General features: G+C 36.1%; 1 protein-coding gene across 1 annotated transcript in view; it reads left to right on the top strand.

Moving 5' to 3' along the window:
• The window catches only part of MMP16 (matrix metallopeptidase 16), a 284,329-nt gene that overhangs the window by 199,873 nt on the left and 65,737 nt on the right, over positions 1-18,719 (top strand). The window contains exons 5-6 of the mRNA XM_047073788.1: positions 11,010-11,171; positions 13,108-13,319. Of these exons, the coding sequence (XP_046929744.1) occupies positions 11,010-11,171; positions 13,108-13,319 (374 nt within the window). The remainder of the gene's footprint in view (positions 1-11,009; positions 11,172-13,107; positions 13,320-18,719) is intronic.

The raw sequence follows: 18,719 nt of genomic DNA, 5'->3' as shown, positions 1-18,719 counted from the left end.
TCCAAGGTATGTCATGAATGTGCAGTGAAATAATTGGGAGGGGCTGCAGTTATCTGACTGGACTGGAGAATCAGCTTTCCAGCTCACTCCCATGGCTGTTAGCAGGAAGCCTCAGCTCTTCTCCATAGGCCTCTCCTCAGGTCTGTTTGCACAACATGGCAGCTGGCTTGTCCGCAGTGAGTCATTAGAGAATGAGATAGAGGGAGAGGGAGAGGGAGAGGGCAAGGGAGAGGAGAGAGAGAAAGAGAACACTAAGCGGAAATCATGGTGTATTTTATGACCTACCATTAGAAGTCAAATAGCATCACTTCTACCAGTTTCTGCTACAACAAGCTGATACTGAATGGAAGCAAATACCAGGAGGTGGGTCTTATTGGGCCGTTCCTGGAGGCTGACTCCATATCTCCCTCTAGTTTCTCAACTGTCAAAACATGTTCTATGGAAAGTCTGGGAGGACTGAGATTTAAGATGGTCTATCTTACGAGGCACTGGGGAAATTTATAGTAATCAAAGAACTGATTCTAATTTCTGAATATTTTTTCTGCACATGGGTTTCAATATTTTAAGTTTAAATGTTTAAATATTTAAAATTACAAATCTGCTTAAATTTGTTCCATCAGTCATTTAACTTACAAGTAAATATTAGGAGCTTCTGTGCATCAGAAACTGTCAGGACAATGTGGTATGTGTTATGACCTAGTTATGTTTATAAAAGGCCAAGGATACACAAAGACAGAGGAATGAAATTTACCTGGGGAGGTGGAGAAGGCTTCACAAAGGAGGTCATTTTGAGTTCTGTTTTAAAGGATTAGTAAGATTTTGCAAGACTGAATAAGAGATAAGCAAAAAGATAAATAAAATTTAAAAATGCTATGTTTCAACAAGTTTCAGGAGACAACATGCAGAATGATACCATCTTTATGAAGCTATAACTTATTTAAACATACATATTTGATAAAAACATCAAAATACAAGCAAGGGAATGAGAAATTCAAAATTCACATTAGTGATTACCCTTGGAGGGAGTGGGACAGCCAAAATATGAGAAAAGAGAGAAACCAGAGAGAGATTCAGTGGTGCTGGTGATATTCTAGTGTTTGCTCAGGTTGGTAGGATTATAAATGTTAGAAATATGTATAACAACTTTTTTATATATGAAATATTATATAGTCATTTTTAGCATTCATGATATGTTGTCAGCAGAGGGAATAGCATATGAAAATGCATGGAGGGATGAAACAGCTTGGAATAAAATATAAAGACATAATTATGACAAGGAAATTATAAATAATGCATTATCTTTCATAATATACAGTTCAGTGTTCTGAAATTGTATTGGAGTATACAAAGGAAAGAAGATTAGAGATACAATTGAAAGCAACAAACTCAAAACTCAAAATCTTTACAAAAGGAGCAAGTCCTATTTCTGTATTAAGAATCAGGAGGCTGATTTATCCTTTTGTTGCCTGCCTGGTGATAAGATCAAGGCATATTACAATTAGGAATCTCAAATAATGTGAATTAATGATAAGTTACAGAAGCAGTTATTATTTTCATCATTAGGAAAGAGGTCTGGTGCATTTTAATTGTCTAAACCTCATCATATGCCAATAACTTTTGTTCCTAGTGGAATTCAAATCACAGGGTGGTACTTTATTTAACAACTTACCCTTTTAAACTATTGTGAAGCTGCAAGTAAGATTTAATTATATTATTGCCAATCATCTGAAGAATGGCAATTACTTGGAACTCTTGGCCAGTATTTCTGATTAAAAGTGCTATGGTGTACTGAACAGGTCATAAGTTCACATCCTGATCCTATTAATTTTCTTCTTATTCCTTAGACAAGGAATGACTCCACCCTTGGCCTTGGAAATGGTGCTTAGGAAAAATTTGATTGATCTGAAAAGAACAGATACATGAAATGAAATGACTTTTGCTCCTTTGTTTTCCCTCATGGTATACTGTGTTTCTTTCATTAAGAGAAGAAAAAAGAAAGAAATTGTGACTAAAAGAGTATTTTCCTGGGAGAAATTTGAAGTGCTTTTAATAATTCAATAAAGTTAGAGAAGCTGATGCATGACTTAAAGCAATACTTATCTGCCAGAAAGGAGAGGATGGGTTCCTACATATTTGTTCAGGAATAAGGTTTGGTCGGGGCATTTTTTTCTGGGGAGGGGGATGTGATACTGAAGGAGGAATGTTGTAAGGTTGGGTTTTGTTGTTGTTGTTGTTGTTGTTGTTGTTGTTGTTGTTGAAAAATAGAAACAAAACATAATCCCTGTAAGGCTACATTGGAACTTTCTGGCCAAGAAATTATATCTGTTTTGCCACAAAAAGGCCAAGGGTGTCTGAAGGTATTTTCTGAACCAGCGCTACCTTGCTGAGCTGGGTTGTCACTGTGCTATTATTCCAGGTAAATTTGAGTGCCAATGCCTTCTGCTCTTGGTTCAACTGCCTTGGTTCTTCTAGGTCCTCTGGCTCCTTGCTAGATATTTTTTTTTTTTTTTTTTTTTTTTTTGGTCATTAGGTCTGCTCTTGTTGAGATAACTCTTTCACTTTTTGCCCACTGATAATACATTCCAGCCAAATTGTACCCATATTTTCTGGGTGTGGGCATGGCCAGAAGTAAACATACACCTGTCCTTCTGTCCCTTTACATGTTATTTGCTGTTGAGACGTCTCCTCAAGATCAGGTTTATATCTAAACAAAGGTGACTCTGACTTGGACTCTGACTTTCATTGAGAGTTGGTGTTAGGTGTTTGGTATCTAAAAATGCCTGCAGCTCCTTTTCTTTCCCATTCTTATCTCACCTGAGATTACCCTCTGACACATCATCCTCGGAATATTCTCCTTGTTTTACATACTTGTAAACACTCTCATAATTCCTGCATCTCTTCATAAATGTCTCCTTCCTTCCTTTTGTTTTTTTTTTTTTTTTTTTTAGTTCTGCCTGTGACTAGAACATGCACTAGATGGTCCCCAATAGACATGTTTCCTTAGTTTTTGCTCCAAGTGGCATCTTTGGAAAACATTTTCCTGTTTTCCAGTAACACTGAACTTCTGTGCCTTTTGATTTTCCACTGTCTGACCTTTTTACCTTCTCCTCTCACTCCTTACTCCCTCCAATCATTTTAATTCCTCCTCCATAAAAGTTAATAAAATCAAGCTTGTTCTGCATTCCCTAGCAATTTCCTCTAGATCATGTCCTCTTTTCATTAGCTGTGAGCACATGTATTTGCTGACCTTTCAGCAACGAGTGGCTTGACACTGTTGGGTACTTTAGTTCCATTGTCTGAAAGATGTAAGAATAGTGGCCTCCTCAGTCATATCTGATCTCATTCTCTTTCCATTCTAATTCTTGGCATGATAGTCAGAAAACAAACTTTGGGGGTGGGGGGGAATAGGGAGAGGTGGGTCAAAGGATGTATAAACTTTCAGTTATAAGATGAATAAGGCTGAGCTCCTAATGTAGAACATGGTGACTATAGTTGATAATGTTCTTGTATAATTGAAGTTTGATAAGAGAGGAGAAATTGCATGTTCCCACCTAAAAGGAAAAAAGAAAGTTAAATATGTTAGGTGATGGATATGTTAATTAACTCAGTGGGGAGAAATCCTTACAAAATGTATAGCTATATCAAATCACCATGATGTATATTTTAAGTATCTTACAATTTTATTTTTTAGTTATACCTCAATAAAGCTAGGGAAAATAAAGAAAAAAGTTCCGAGCCACATTTAGGCTGAAATAGTATTATATTCTTTACTACCCAAATTCATATTAGCCCTCCAGTTCTTGGAAACTAATCCATTCATCCAACTGATTTAAAGATTAGTCATCTACTATGTGCCAGGCAATGTCTTTGAACTAGAGACACAAGATAAATGATGCACAATTTTGGTCCTTAAAGAATACAAAAGAGGGGTGCCTGGGTGGCTCAGTCGGTTCAGCGTCCAACTTCAGCTCATGTCATGATCTCATGGTGCGGGGGTTCGAGCCCCACATCGGTCTCTATGCTGACAGCTTGGAGCCTGGAGCCTGCTTCGGATTCTGTGTCTCCCTCTCTCTCTGCCCCTCCCCTGCTCATGCTCTGTCTCTCTCTGTCTCTCAGAATAAATAAATGCAAAAAAAAAATTTTTTAAAGAATACAAAAGATATTGGGAAGATTTACCAAAAGATGATGACAATACAGTGCAATTGCTATGATAGGGGCTGCACAAGGGTCTGTGGGAACCTCAAGAAGAGAGCATGTAGGAACAGCACCCCTTGGGGAAAAGACTTCCTAGAGAAGGTAACATTTGGGCAGTCACATCAAGTCTGCCTCATGTAGATCTAGCATGGGGGTGAGGGTGGACACGAGGGATTCTAGAAACAAGACAGCTAATGAAGAGACCTTATGGATGGAACAAGCACATTTTTCTAAGACTAGAAAGAAGGTTACACCAGGAAAATAAATGCAGGGAAATAATGTTGGAAAGGAAAGGCAAGGACTTCTATATGAAGGGTCTTGATTATCTTGATGAGGAATGTGGAAATCTGTTGTAGGCAGTGGGAAAAAACAACAAAAATTTAAGCAAAGACAATTATGGGAAATTGTCCTTTCAACCACTGTACATTTTTTCCCTTGCATCCCCTCTAATTTCACTCCCTGTCTACTCTTAAGTCATGTTCTTAAATTCCTTTAAACATTCTCAAGTGGTAATAATCTCTTATACTTGATATGTTGGAATCTGAGGTCTAATTTGATTAGGACCCTTACCTCCACTCATATTTATCACCATAGGAAGCACAGAAGATACACCTCAACCCTGGGACTCTAATTCCCATGACTTCTACATTGCTGTCTCTACCTCCATCTCCTTCCCTTCTCTATCTTCTGTACCTGTTTACTTTAGAGAAGTTTTAGGTCAATCATTAGCTAAATTCCCTTAATAATTAAATTACTTTGAAAATATTCCTTTAGGGGCACCTGGGTATCTCAGTTCGTTCGGCATCCAACTCTTGATTTCATGTCAGGATCTCATAATTGTGAGGTCAAGCTCCGCATCAGGCTCCACGATGGGCATGGAGTCTGCTTAAGATTAAAGTCTCTCCCTTTCCCTCTCCCCCCACACTCTCTCAATAAACAAACAAATGAATAAACATGTAAAAAAGAAAATGAAAGCTGGAGGCATCACAATTCACGATTTCAAGATGTATTACAAAGCTGTAATCATCAAGACAGTATGGTACTGACAATAAAACAGACATATAGGTCAATGGAACAGAATGGAGAACCCAGAAATGGACCTACAAGTATATGACCAACTAATCTTTGATAAAGCAGGAAAGAATATCCAGTGGGAAAAAGACAGCAAGTGGTGTTGGGAAAACTGGACAGCAACATGCAGAAGAATGAACCTGGACTACTTTCTTACACCATATGCAAACATAAACTCAAAATGGATGAAAGACCTAAATGTAAGACAGGAAACCATCAAAATCCTAGAGGAGAAAAGAGGCAACAACCACCTCTTTGACCTCAGCCATAGCAACTTCTTACTAGACATGTCTCTGGAGGCAAAGAAAACAAAAGCAAAAATGAACTATTGAGACCTTACCAAGATAAAAAACTGCACAGCATATGAAAACATCAAGGAGACTAAAAGGCAACCAATGGAATGGGAGAAGATTTTTGTAAATGACATATCTGATAAAGAGTTAGTATCCAAAATCTATAAAGAACTTATGAAACTCAACACCCAAAAAACAAATAATCTAGTGAAGAAATGGACAAAAGACATGAACAGACACTTCTTGAAAGAAGACATCCTGATGGATAACAGACACATGAAAAGATGCCCAACATTACTCATCATCAGGGAAATACAAATCAAAATCACAATGAGGTAACACTTCACACCTTCAGAATGGCTAAAATTAACTACTCAGGCAGCAACAGATGTTGGCAAGGATGCAGAGAAAGGGGAACCTTTTTGCACTGCTGGTGGGAATGCAAACTGGTGCAGCCACTCTGGAAAACAGTATGGAGGTTCTTCAAAAAATTAAAAATAGAACTACCCTACAACCCAGCAATTACACTACTAGATATTTACCCAAAGGATACAGGAGTATTTATTCAAAGGGGTGCATGCACCCCAATGTTTATGGCAACACTATTGACAATAGCTAAATTATGGAAAGAGCCCAAATGTCCATCAACTAATGAATGGATAAAAAAGAAGTGGTATATATATACAATGGCATATTACTTGGCAATCAAAAAGAATGAAATCTTGCCATTTGCAACAGCGTGGATGGAGTTAGAGTGAATTATGCTAAGTGAAATAAGTCAGTCAGAGAAACATAAATATCATATGATTTCACTAATGTGGAATTTAAGAAACAAAGATAAACATAGGGGAAGGGAAGGAAAAACAGAGAGGGAGGCAAACCTTAAGAAACTCTTAAATTCAGAGAACAAACTGAGGGTTGTGGAGGGGTGTTGGGTGGGTTCATGGCTAAGTGGGTGATGGTTATTAAGGAAGGCACTTGTTGAGATGAGCACTGGGTGTTATATGTAAGTGATGAATCACTAAATTCTACCTCTGATACCATTATTACACTATATGTTAATAACTTGGATTTAAATAAAATTTTTAAGAAAGGTGATGTAACAGGTGAACATGGGGGAAAAAAGAGAGAGAGGCAAACCATAAAATCGACTCTTACCTATAGTGCGCAAACTGTGGGTTCCTAGAGGGGAAGTGGGGGGAGATGGGTACTAAGGAGGGCACTTGTTATGATGAGCATTGGGTGATGTATGTAAGTCATGAATCACTAAATTCTATATCTGAAACTATTATTACATTGTATGTTAACTAACTGGAATTTAAACAAAATCATGAAACTAAAATAAAGAAAAAAAGGAAAATATTCCCTTTACATTTCTTTACGTAACTAACACTGGTCTCTCTGTTGATTATACTCTTTCCCTTACATTCCTTCTGATTTCTCCTTCATACTCCTTCCACTGTAAGGGCTGGGGTCATGGTATATGCCCTGCCTTTTTTCTTTTTAATGCTACTTCAAGATTATTCTCCTATCCAACTCCATAAAAACTTCAAGTTTTGACTGGGATTTTATCAAACTGTTCCATCCACTATCTTTCCTTGCAATAATCATGTACTAAGTCTCAAGTCACTGTCCCTGTTCTCTAATGATTTTATCTCCTGGTTCAGTCCTACTCCCTTCAATGCTACCTTTGTTTTAATTCTTGGTAATCTCAACATTCACATAGACAATTTTTCCATTTTTCTGGGCTCTTAGTTATTGAATCTCCTCTCCAATTTCATATTCCATCCTAATTCCAAGACTCACTTCCATGGATATACACTGACATTGCTCGTATAAATCCAATTTCAAATCTCTACTGTGATGATCATGGAGTATTTTCCTAGCTTACTGCTTATACTATCATGACTGAAAAAAAAAAAAAAAAAAAAGACCACAAAACCCTTTGACCACTATAGAATTTAATAGTTGATCTTCAATTGATCTTATCACCTTATCTTGTCACAGTCCTTCCTCATCCCGTAATGTTATTCCTTCCTTCTTTCCATGACATAAATACCATGGCAAAGTTAAAAATCACTCTCTTACATATATTCACAGTTCCTTTGCCTTTCTGCTTTTCATATCTACCTAGAGATGCCAAAATTCTGGTGGAATCAATACTGCCACTTTGCTACCTGCATACACACAGCCAAATAATCCTGAAGAAGGAAGACCTACCACAAATGAAACCAATCCCATTTTAAATTCATAGTCATGAATACTGCCTGACAATTATTCTATACTTCCCTACTCCACCCTTTACAACTGACCTATTCAAATGTTTCCTACATTCTTGTCTCTTTTTCCTTTCTGTTATTCTCTCAGTTGATGAATCTTCTTGTTTCACTAAGCAAATTAAAGCATTCAGAAGAAAGCTGTCTTAACCTTCCATCACTATTTCTACCCATTTACCAGAATCTGTGCTATTGTATTCTATCCTCATTTCTGTTGCTGCAGTTGAATGACCCATGCTTCTAACTGGGGCCAACTTTATCCTAGCCCAAATATATACTTCTAGCCTACAACGACATACAAAATCCATATGCATATGTCCAACTGGATTTGAATATCCAATTGAATATTTAAAAGGCATCTCTAACTTCACACTCAAAAAAAAAAAAAAGAAACTCCTGGTAATGCTACCCACCTCTCAGCCTCACCAACAGATATCACCAAGAACTAGTTCCTCCTGTGGTTTTCTCCATCTCCGTGAATGTCAATGTAAGTTCTTCTAGGTGCAGGGCCAGAAAATGTGTTTCTTTGCTCACACCTTGCATCTTGGTTTTTTTTTTTTTTGGTTTTTTTTTTTTTTAATGTTTATTTTTGAGAAAGAGACAGAGTATGAGCAGGGAGGAGGTAAAGAGAGAGAGGGAGACACAGAATTTGAAGCAGGCTCCAGGCTCTGAGCTGTCAGCACAGATTCTGACGTGGGGCTCGAACTCATGAACCGCAAGATCATTACCTGAGCCGAAGTGGGACACTTAACTGACTGAGCCACCCAGGCGCCCCGCATCTTGTTCTTTAAGAAACCCTGTGATTCTCCTTTTAAAATATATCAAGAATTTTACTCCTTCCCTCTACCTCCATTACTTCCACTTTGGTCCAGGTCACCAGCCTCTTTGCCTGGGTTATTGTACTAACTTCAGAGACTGAGTCATGCTCCTTCCCTTATCCACTGTACCTGATTCTCAAGAGCAGTCACCAGAGTGATCCTGTAATTCAGATTATGTCCCTCCTTTACTCAAAAACTCACAACTATCCCCACCACAGTCAGACTAGAAGCCCAAACCATTACGATTATTTAAAATCCATACATGTTTTAGGTTCCATTTCTTGTCTGACCTCATCTTTTCTCTGCCTTACTATTTCTCTTTATCATTTATCACTATGTAACATTCTGTACATTTTACTTTTCTATCTTGTTTCTTTTCAGTGCCCATTTAAATGTAAATGGTATAAGGGTGGGGATTTTTTTTTTTTGTATATTTTGTTCACTACTGTATTACCAGAGCCTACATCAGTGCCTAACTCATAGAAGGCATACAGTAAAAGGTATTGGAATGAATGGATGGTTTAATGAATGAAATTGTTTTCGCCTGACTACATTATCTAATTTGTTGTGCATGCTAATACTTTTTTATAGCTGTGTGATTTACTGTAGTAATTCAAAGGATGACCTCTAATCAGACTGAGAGAAATTTGAATTTCATCTGCACCTTGCCATGTGGATTTGCAAATTGTATTCAGTGTCTCCAAGTCTTGTTTTCACATTTTAAAAATGGACATAATAATAGTGACTGACTCAAAGGATAATTGTGAGAATTAAATGAAAAACTGCAGGTAAAATGATCAGAATGCAAAGTGAGTAAAGTCCAGAGCAAAGTTAGTAAACTTTTAATCTAGTTAATATTTTTTAGTTAAATCTAATACATATTATTTTTCTTTTTGTGTCTTGATTTGTACATTTAAGTAATTTTGTAAGAGGAGAAGATAAACTCTTTGAGGTTGGAAATGTGAACTTCTATCTCATTTTAAACCCTTCTGACTTGTTTCATACCAGTATTTAATCAGTTATTCTTTGAGAGTCAGGTAGATTCCTGAAGTGTTTCAAATGGCTCATTTTCAGTATGGTAATGTCATATGATAAATCAGCCCCATAGTTTCATCCATTTTTCTATGACAGACTACTCCAGAGTAGAAAAAAAAAATATTTGTTATGTACTTGACTTTTGTGTAAAGGAAAGAAAAACAAAAGCAAAAACCTCTCTGAAGGGAATTATCACAGTGCATTATAAAAAATGCTTAGAGGAGAGTTTTCCTAAAACTGACATTTAGGAAGTTCATTGAAATCATTTGGAAGTGATCTATGCAAACTTTACATTTTATGTTCGATCATTTTTTTCACTTAGGAGCATAACCTTTAGAAGTATAATAGTCCCAACTGCTTGATGCTCACATAGTTAACTAAATTTTTAGAATTAACAAATATGCATGTAGGACTGGCTCTTTTGCTCATGAGTTTAATTATGATGATCCAGGAGGGGGGTAACATGTAGGAGTCATCAGCAGGGGGTTGATTGCACAAGGTTTCTCTGAGAGTCTGCACTAAATAGACATCACTATACAAGTTTACCACAGGTGGGACAATGTTTGTTTTTATTATTATTATTATTATTATTGTTATTATTATTATTTTCTGTGAGAAACGGGCACTCTAAATAAATATATTTTGTTCAGATTGCCTGAACAATCTCCAGAGTTAATTAGAATTTGTATTCATAGAGCTAGGTCTAGAATCCTAGTTATTATAACTGCTAGCCTATGACTTTTACTTTACACTTCTGTATTCTTATATTCTAGACTGGTAAAAAAGAAAAGCCTTCATCTAGGAGTTAAAATAATTTTCAGTTCTAATCACAGGTCTGTAAATGCAAAGATTTGCTGTTCTTGACAAGACTTGTCACCTCTATGCCTTAATTCACCCACCTGCATAAAAGTAGGGATTGTATCTGCCCTATGTTTTTTTACCGACTTATTGTTAACATTATGTTCAATGTGAAGATTATAAAAGTGAGATGTTGTATATTACATGGTTTCTAATTGGGAGGATATTTCAACAGCAGTTGTAACAATCTCTGATGTTGTTGCTCTTCAACTTCTGTTATTTTTCTTTCCATTCAGTTTCTAAATTTCTGTAACTATATTATGATCACCTCCTACCCCCCACCTTTTTAAAAATAGCATATCGGATTTTGCCAGTAGAAATCCAATGGTAAAATCATACTGATAGTTGAAATGAAGGGTTCGTCCTATTTTTCTTGGGTAAAATTTTGATAACACCAAATTGTGCTTTTCAGTTCTGTACTTGGATATTAGTTGCAATAGCATATTTTCTTCTCATTTTCACAGGAAATGACTTATTTCTTGTAGCAGTTCATGAACTGGGACATGCTCTGGGATTAGAGCATTCCAATGACCCCACTGCCATCATGGCCCCATTTTACCAGTACATGGAAACTGACAACTTCAAACTACCTAATGATGATTTGCAAGGCATCCAGAAGATTTATGGTAGGTTACCACTGTTTCTGTTTGGTTAACCCGACAGTGAAGTCCAGAGTTCCTGCTGTTTCCTTCTTTGAGATAGATGCTCTAAGTATTGAGAAAAATAAATACGGAAAAAGGAAAACAAAAAATTCTAGCCTATGGGCAGAAGTCTTCTATCAATTAAGTCTGACAGTCCCAGATATCTCAGTATACAGATTATGGTAAAATCTATACACTGATAAAATTTTCTTATTGAGCTTAATTGAAACCTGCAGTTACAGCAAAGAACTTATAACTTTAGTATTTAATATTCAGATAAAAATGTAATAAATGAATATAACCAATAAAAGCAGTGAGAAATATAAAGACTCTCTTGTAAGGTAGTGAGATTTTGGTAAAAACTGACAGATTGACCCTCAGTTTATATTTGATGTTAGATAGTACCTAGATAAATCACTTGTGAGGTTACAGAAAATACTTGTGTGATGGATACAATAAAATGACCCCAAAAGCATGTGATTACTAAGAATGAAAGCTAACAAACATGGGAGTGAAAGTTAATGAATGGCAAAATTTACTTACACATAATTCAAAATAAATTTCTAATATGCTAGTATTATTTTTATTTATGGGGTTCAGTCAGTGAGTGCAAATTAAGACCAAAGGGAGAAAGACTGTTATACATATTTACTATAATCCTAACTCCCTCAACAGAACCATTGACCTTTATAAAGACATTTATTTCACACATAATTAAGAACTTGACATTTATAATTTACATATAGAGAATATGCTTTCCCAAATTAGTGAAGTGAAGCTTTCATTTTACAACACAAAGGCAAATGCATGTTATCTGTATGTTAATATCCAGTATTCAGAAGATGTCATTTGCATTTTTAAATAGCATAGTTTAAGTTCACTAATTTGTTTTGCATTCATTAGTTTTTCAATTTCGGTATCTCAGTGGTAACCATTCTCTCAGGGTTAAAATAAGATTTGAAAAAAAATAGTCAATTTTTGTGCTACTCTTTATTAAGGGGATACTGAGAAAAGGGAAACGTCTCAGTCAAAACTAAATAGCACATATATTAAATGTGCTATCTGTACCTAGTTTGTGCCATCAGAAATTCCTCCTAAGTGGTTAGCTGAAAGAAGGCTCTTTCTCATGACCTCATGAATTAGTAGTCTAGACTGAAGGTCTGCAAAGAATATTCTTTCCATATCTAAATATTAAGTGTGAACGGCTCTGTATTTCTTTTAAAAAAATAAATCTCTGCAGGAATGATGCTTTACATCTGCAACAAATTATATGTGTAAACTTTGGCTTAATTTAGAAACCTCTTTTTAGAAATACTTCTTCACATTAATATTTTACTAGTGGTGTTTTAATCAATAGGTGTTTTAGATGCAGAATTCAAATTCATCTAGCAATTTGTCAAAACGTCATTAGAAGAAAATAATCAAAGTCAAGAAATGGTGATAAATACAGCTGGAGACATAGAGTAGAATAAACCTCGGTTCATTAATGTTTATCTTTTAGAAATATTTGCATTGAATCACTGTCTATCAAAATCTAGGATTAACTTTGGTGGAGCTTACATGCATGGCTCCAGTATTCATTTTCATTTATTTATTATTTATACACCACCTACTTCCAAAAAAGATTTGAAAGCAGCTTTTCCAATAAGGACTGTGGTGAAGCTATAAAAAATGTCATTAAAAATTAACAAAGAAAGTTTAGTTACTTGGATTCAGAATTTAGCATGATAAGGACTTTCTGATAGACTTGGCAATGGTTTGTTGGGTAAGACGGTTTGTTTTTTCAGAAAACATGCAGTCTTAAAGACGTCTTAGCTCACTTAGTCCGTGCCCTCCCATCCTGAGTGATAGTACTCTGTGCATATCATCCAGCACTATTCCAGTTTTAAGTGAACCAAGCGCTTGTCTCATATTTTCAAAGGTCCACCTGACAAGATTCCTCCACCGACAAGACCTCTACCGACAGTGCCCCCACACCGGTCCATTCCTCCGGCTGACCCGAGGAAGAATGACAGGCCCAAACCTCCCAGGCCTCCCACTGGCAGACCTTCCTATCCCGGAGCCAAACCCAACATCTGCGATGGGAACTTTAACACTCTAGCTATTCTTCGCCGTGAGATGTTTGTTTTCAAGGTAGGAGGCTGTGATTTTTTTTTTTTTTTTAACGGTGGATCAAGTGTCTACGGTGTCGCTTTAGAAAACAAGTTCTCATTCATTCTAACACTACCTTCCCAGACCTCTCACAGTTAGAAGTTTCAAAAAAGCATCTTAGAAAATAAACGCACAAATGGGCTTAAATGTCTAGCAGAAGATTGCTGTAACATTCTATTTGGGGAAGGCATTTATGTCAGCAGAAGCTAAAATGCCTAGAAATGTAAGGGTGAGAAAATGCTGCATGTTATGAACAGATAAAAAAGCATAATTGAAATCATGAATAGGAGCTAATCGGGATGATTGGCTTGGGAGCTTAGCCACTTCCAGGCACACGAAAGCTATTCTCTCTTTGATTTGCACATCTTTATGAGATCCCTGTGATTTCACTTGACAATTAAAGCATTGTTTTTTAAGAGTGCTGGTGATCATTTTGTTTTGGATCTACTGATAGAAATTTTAGTAAAATCTCCTCTATGAGACCATCCTTTTTATTTTACATGCACATGTTATTGTTTTCGATAGTCAGGCATTTATATCTACCTAATTTATATTTTTAAAAAGGTTACAGATAAAACTGATTTTACGTTTTGGTAAGTATGCCTTTGAATGCCATTGGGTTCTCAGACAACACTGATAAACAGTGTATCAAAGTAAGTTACATAATGAACTTACAAAGCAAGTTCAACATAATGTTGAAAAGTATAGTATAATACTGAAAAATAATTTCTCCCTCAATATTTGCAAACTAATGTGAAAAATTAATGAAAAGTATGTTTTATGTTGGCATTAGAATATTAAAGTAACCACATTTTACCAATACCATCCATTTAAAAGTAAAATAATATGCTCTCTTTTTTAGTAGATGTGAATCGATAAATAATGAAATATCATTCTACTTATACAGTTTCCTATCTACCAGAGGCTACACTTTAAAAATATAGATTTCATATAATTTTTAATAGACAAAGTACTCTGTCTCCTTTATTGGAAAATAAGATTTGGATTTGATATGCATACGAGCATCGTACTTACCAGGAAAAATCAATGCTTTTGTTCAAACACATGAATAGATTTTTGAGTTCTATAAATGCTCTGCAATACTTAATTAGATATCTCCGATTCAATTTAAGTAGATTAATAAATTTAGATTCAAGGAGAAAAAAATGAAAGCTCTTTCTCTTTACATACAGCTACTCATTGTGGCTAAGCTCACAGCAACTACTTGAAATGAAAACAAAATGCAGTCATTTGTTTATTCTATAAGACACCAAATGATATCGGAAGGATTTTTTCTTCTCTCTGTTTTGGCCAAATTTCAACATCCCAGCTTTATACCTTGATATCAATGTAATATCTGAGAATATAATGTGAAATTGAGTCTGAGTGCGTTCTTTCCATCCTTCCTGTCTAATCAGATCGTCAGTCTGAGAAAAGAGTGGTTTCTTCATATGTAATGATCATTTTCACCAGCCTTGCTGCTCTGCACACTGGAAGTATTCTTGATTGACAAAATAAGGTCTTGTGATCACTGGTTCCTGGAATCAGGAGTCAATAAAAAGCAAATAGACCAATTCTCAAGTAGAATGCAGTAGCCACTGTGATTAATATCAAATCAGGTGTATGAAAAACATGAGTAAGGCCTGATACTCTAAACTTTCATGGTACCTTGGATTCCTTAATCAAAACTCTCCACAGGACAGAGTTCCTAAACTCTGTCTGAATTTAATTTCTTTTTTCCACTGGTCCCTGCCCTCTTTCTAAGAATAATTACTGTTGAGGATATCTTCTGATAGGCATTGTATTCTTTTTAATCTCCACTGAGTGGATTATGTGTCACATCACTTGATAATTTTCATAATTATCTCTTTCATATAATCAGTGAGTATGCCCAGCATAGTTTAGTAGGCACCAGGGATGTATGAATAGAAGGTAGCACCTCTGTCTTTATGGAGCTTATATTCCAGGAGTGAAGACAAACATGAATTCAAGAACTTTTAAAATACGGGAGTAAAAGGTATGACATTGATATGAAGAGAAAATACTGAAGTCTGGTTGAATCGATCAAGAAAACTTGACCGAGAAAAAGCTTATGCTGAATTTTGAGAGAGAAATTTCTTAGGCACATTAAAGAAATTGATATTTGGTTTACTAAAAAGTTGGCGCATTGAGAGAGAGAAGATAGACATATTTAACTCTAGTGAAAAGTGACAAATAATATAAATCAGAAATAAACACAATTTGATCGAAGCAAAGAAAGCATGATTGAATGATACCTGCTCCTTAATCAATAGCTGCCGTGGATTGAGTAACTAATATGTGCCTGAATGTACGCTAGGCACTTAATCTCTAAGCCTTATAATAGTACTGCAAGATGGATAGGATTCTCAGTTTTACATAGGGGAATACTGAGAATCAGAAAAGTAGTTAGTCTGAGTTACAAGGTCAGTAAGTTGAGCTCAGGTCTACTTGATTCTGAAATCTGTGTTAAACTTTACCTGAGAGTAAAGGAAAAGCTTCAAAACAAAGTTGGCAGACTTTAAACTATATTTTAAAATATTAAATATGCAAGAAATCTTTGCTGAGCTCTTAATGTGAGATGCTGTTTTAGGCACTGGCAATGTGGTAGTTTAAAAAAGGGAAAAAAGAAAAGAAAAGAAAAGAAAAGAAAAGAAAAGAAAAGAAAAGAAAAGAAAAGAAAAGAAAAGAAAAGAAAAGAAGAAAGGAAAGGGAAGGGAAGGGAAGGGAAGGGAAGGGAAGGGAAGGGAAGGGAAGGGAAGGGAAGGGAAGGGAAAGGAAGGGAAAGGAAGGGAAAGGAAGGGAAAGGAAGGGAAAGGAAGGGAAAGGAAGGGAAAGGAAAGGAAAGGAAAGGAAAGGAAAGGAAAGGAAAGGAAAGGAAACGAGAAAGAAAAAACAGCTAGACCCTGGCTTCTTGGAGCTTATATTTTAGCTTTCTTCACACAAGTTCCCCATGGGTCACTGAAGGATGTGGGAAAGCATCCATAAATTCTGTTTTCCTTTATTAATAACTGCTGGCCCCCTAAGTTATCTCTCTATACCTAAATAGGCTAGCCTAACTTTACGCCAGATTAATGTCATTTTCTCCCATATCTGTTCTACCTGCCTGAAATTACTCTCTGCCAGCTCTCTTGTGCATGCCTGCCTTTTAAATTTTCTTTTTTTTTTTTAATTTTTTTTTCAACGTTTATTTATTTTTGGGACAGAGAGAGACAGAGCATGAACGGGGGAGGGGCAGAGAGAGAGGGAGACACAGAATCGGAAACAGGCTCCAAGCTCTGAGCCATCAGCCCAGAGCCCGACGCGGGGCTCGAACTCAGGGAACGCGAGATCGTGACCTGGCTGAAGTCGGACGCTTAACCGACTGCGCCACCCAGGCGCCCCTAAATTTTCTTTTAATGTACTCATCATTAATTTTCATAGTCTGCTCCTTCGAGTGTACTTTAGGATCACCCACTCTTTGATCTCACTTTTACTAATGTAACTTGATTCTCTAGTTTTCTTCACTACAGGTTCTCTATACAAATTGGAAACCTTTATCTCCTCAACCCTTCTTTACCCAACAATCATTTCCCTTCAGTTTCAATGTCCCAGGCTTCTTTGCAAGCCTCTGCTTATCTAAAACTTCCCTCCTCAGTGTCTTCTACATGTCCCAGCCGCTCTGACTATTCTTCAACTGCAGACATCCTTCTAGCGATTTGTATATTTATTCTCTACATTCGACTAGTATGCTTTTAATTTCCATCTTCTCTATTTCTCGTTGTAATGCATCCCTTAACTAGACTACAAACTTCTTCAAAGCAGAGATTGGTTCATACGGGCTTCATAGTGCTCAAGCTAACGAATAAGGATCCTGACATAATAATTATTTAATGAAAATATAGCTACTATCGTGTTTATACAATAGTAGTCAACCAATATGACATTACTGAAAGTATTTCATCCTGGTAGTTTATTATCACTTGTCCAACAGTTTCCATGACTTAGGTTCTGTGTATATGTCTTTTTAAATAAAAAGTAAGAAAATCTAGATAAAAGGAAAAGGTTAATATCAGATAATTTTGTTTTCTTATTAGAAAGGAACTTTTCGTTAGAATGGTAGTTTTAGCATAATTCTTTTGGGAAGCAAACTTTCTCTTCAGAGATTTGATTTACACTGAGCTTTCTAAGCACTCATTTATTTTAAGTGAGTTCACCTGGATATGTTTCTATATGGAAATATAATAAACATTATATATATATAATATACAACATGTATTTTAATTTTATAAATATACATATATAAAATATATATTTTTGTATATTGGTAAAGAGGAAATAAAGGTTATTTATTATTTATATATAAGTATAATTATATATATATATATATATATATATATAAAATTCCATCCTGTCCTATAGCTAAAATTCTGAATATATATCGATGTCTGTCTATCTCTATATCTACAGAGATACAGAGAAATATAGTTAGAGATATCTGCCTGAGAAAGTTAATAAGCCTTCCATGCAGCTTTATAATCTTTGGGGAATGCAAACCACCTAAAGCAAGAAATGAAAATCAAAACAAAATGCCAAGGAGCAGAGAAACAAAATAGCAATACAAAAGAAGCTTTGTCCTTACTCTAGAGAGGTGATTTTTAAGAGTGTTCCCTGAAGAGCATAAGCTGTGTGTATCCTATGATGCTGCTGTTGTGACTGAGTCAACAATAGGAAAATCTGATTGTTCAAATGAGTCTTCAGATTTCTTTTGGACTACAAAATAAAAACATGGAATATTTAGTTATTTTGTGGTGTGAAAGAAAACAGAATTAGCCACACATGTATAGGATATGTTTCAGCCCACAATACTTTGTTATATAAGAAAGAAAGCACTAGAAACTGTTCTTCGTGAAGTTGGAAGACAGGAAGAAAAACTGTATCCACACCTGGAATTCTTTTAGCATACAGCACATGCGTGTGCACACACACACACACACACACACACACACACACACAGAAGGTTTCATTTGGCAATTGACCAGTTCTTTATATTGAGGGAGACAAACATAGGCCAGTGCTTTATAGTAGAGCTAGAAAGGATAGGGTTAAAAGGCAAAGCTGTCATGGAGCAGCATTCACAGAAGTATAGTGAAATGTCTTCCCTATTAGTAAAGAAGAGCAAGTCTTTTTTTTTTTTTTTAATTTTTTTTTCAACGTTTATTTATTTTTGGGACAGAGAGAGACAGAGCATGAACGGGGGAGGGGCAGAGAGAGAGGGAGACACAGAATCGGAAACAGGCTCCAGGCTCTGAGCCATCAACACAGAGCTCGACGCGGGGCTCGAACTCACAGACCGCGAGATCGTGACCTGGCTGAAGTCGGACG

This window comes from Lynx rufus, unplaced genomic scaffold, assembly GCF_022079265.1.
Source record: "Lynx rufus isolate CCGP_SWC_20201006 ecotype Redwood Valley unplaced genomic scaffold, mLynRuf1.p SCAF_12, whole genome shotgun sequence".
In the NCBI taxonomy this organism is placed as follows: domain Eukaryota; kingdom Metazoa; phylum Chordata; class Mammalia; order Carnivora; family Felidae; genus Lynx; species Lynx rufus.
This window is presented reverse-complemented; position numbering and strand designations above follow the sequence as displayed.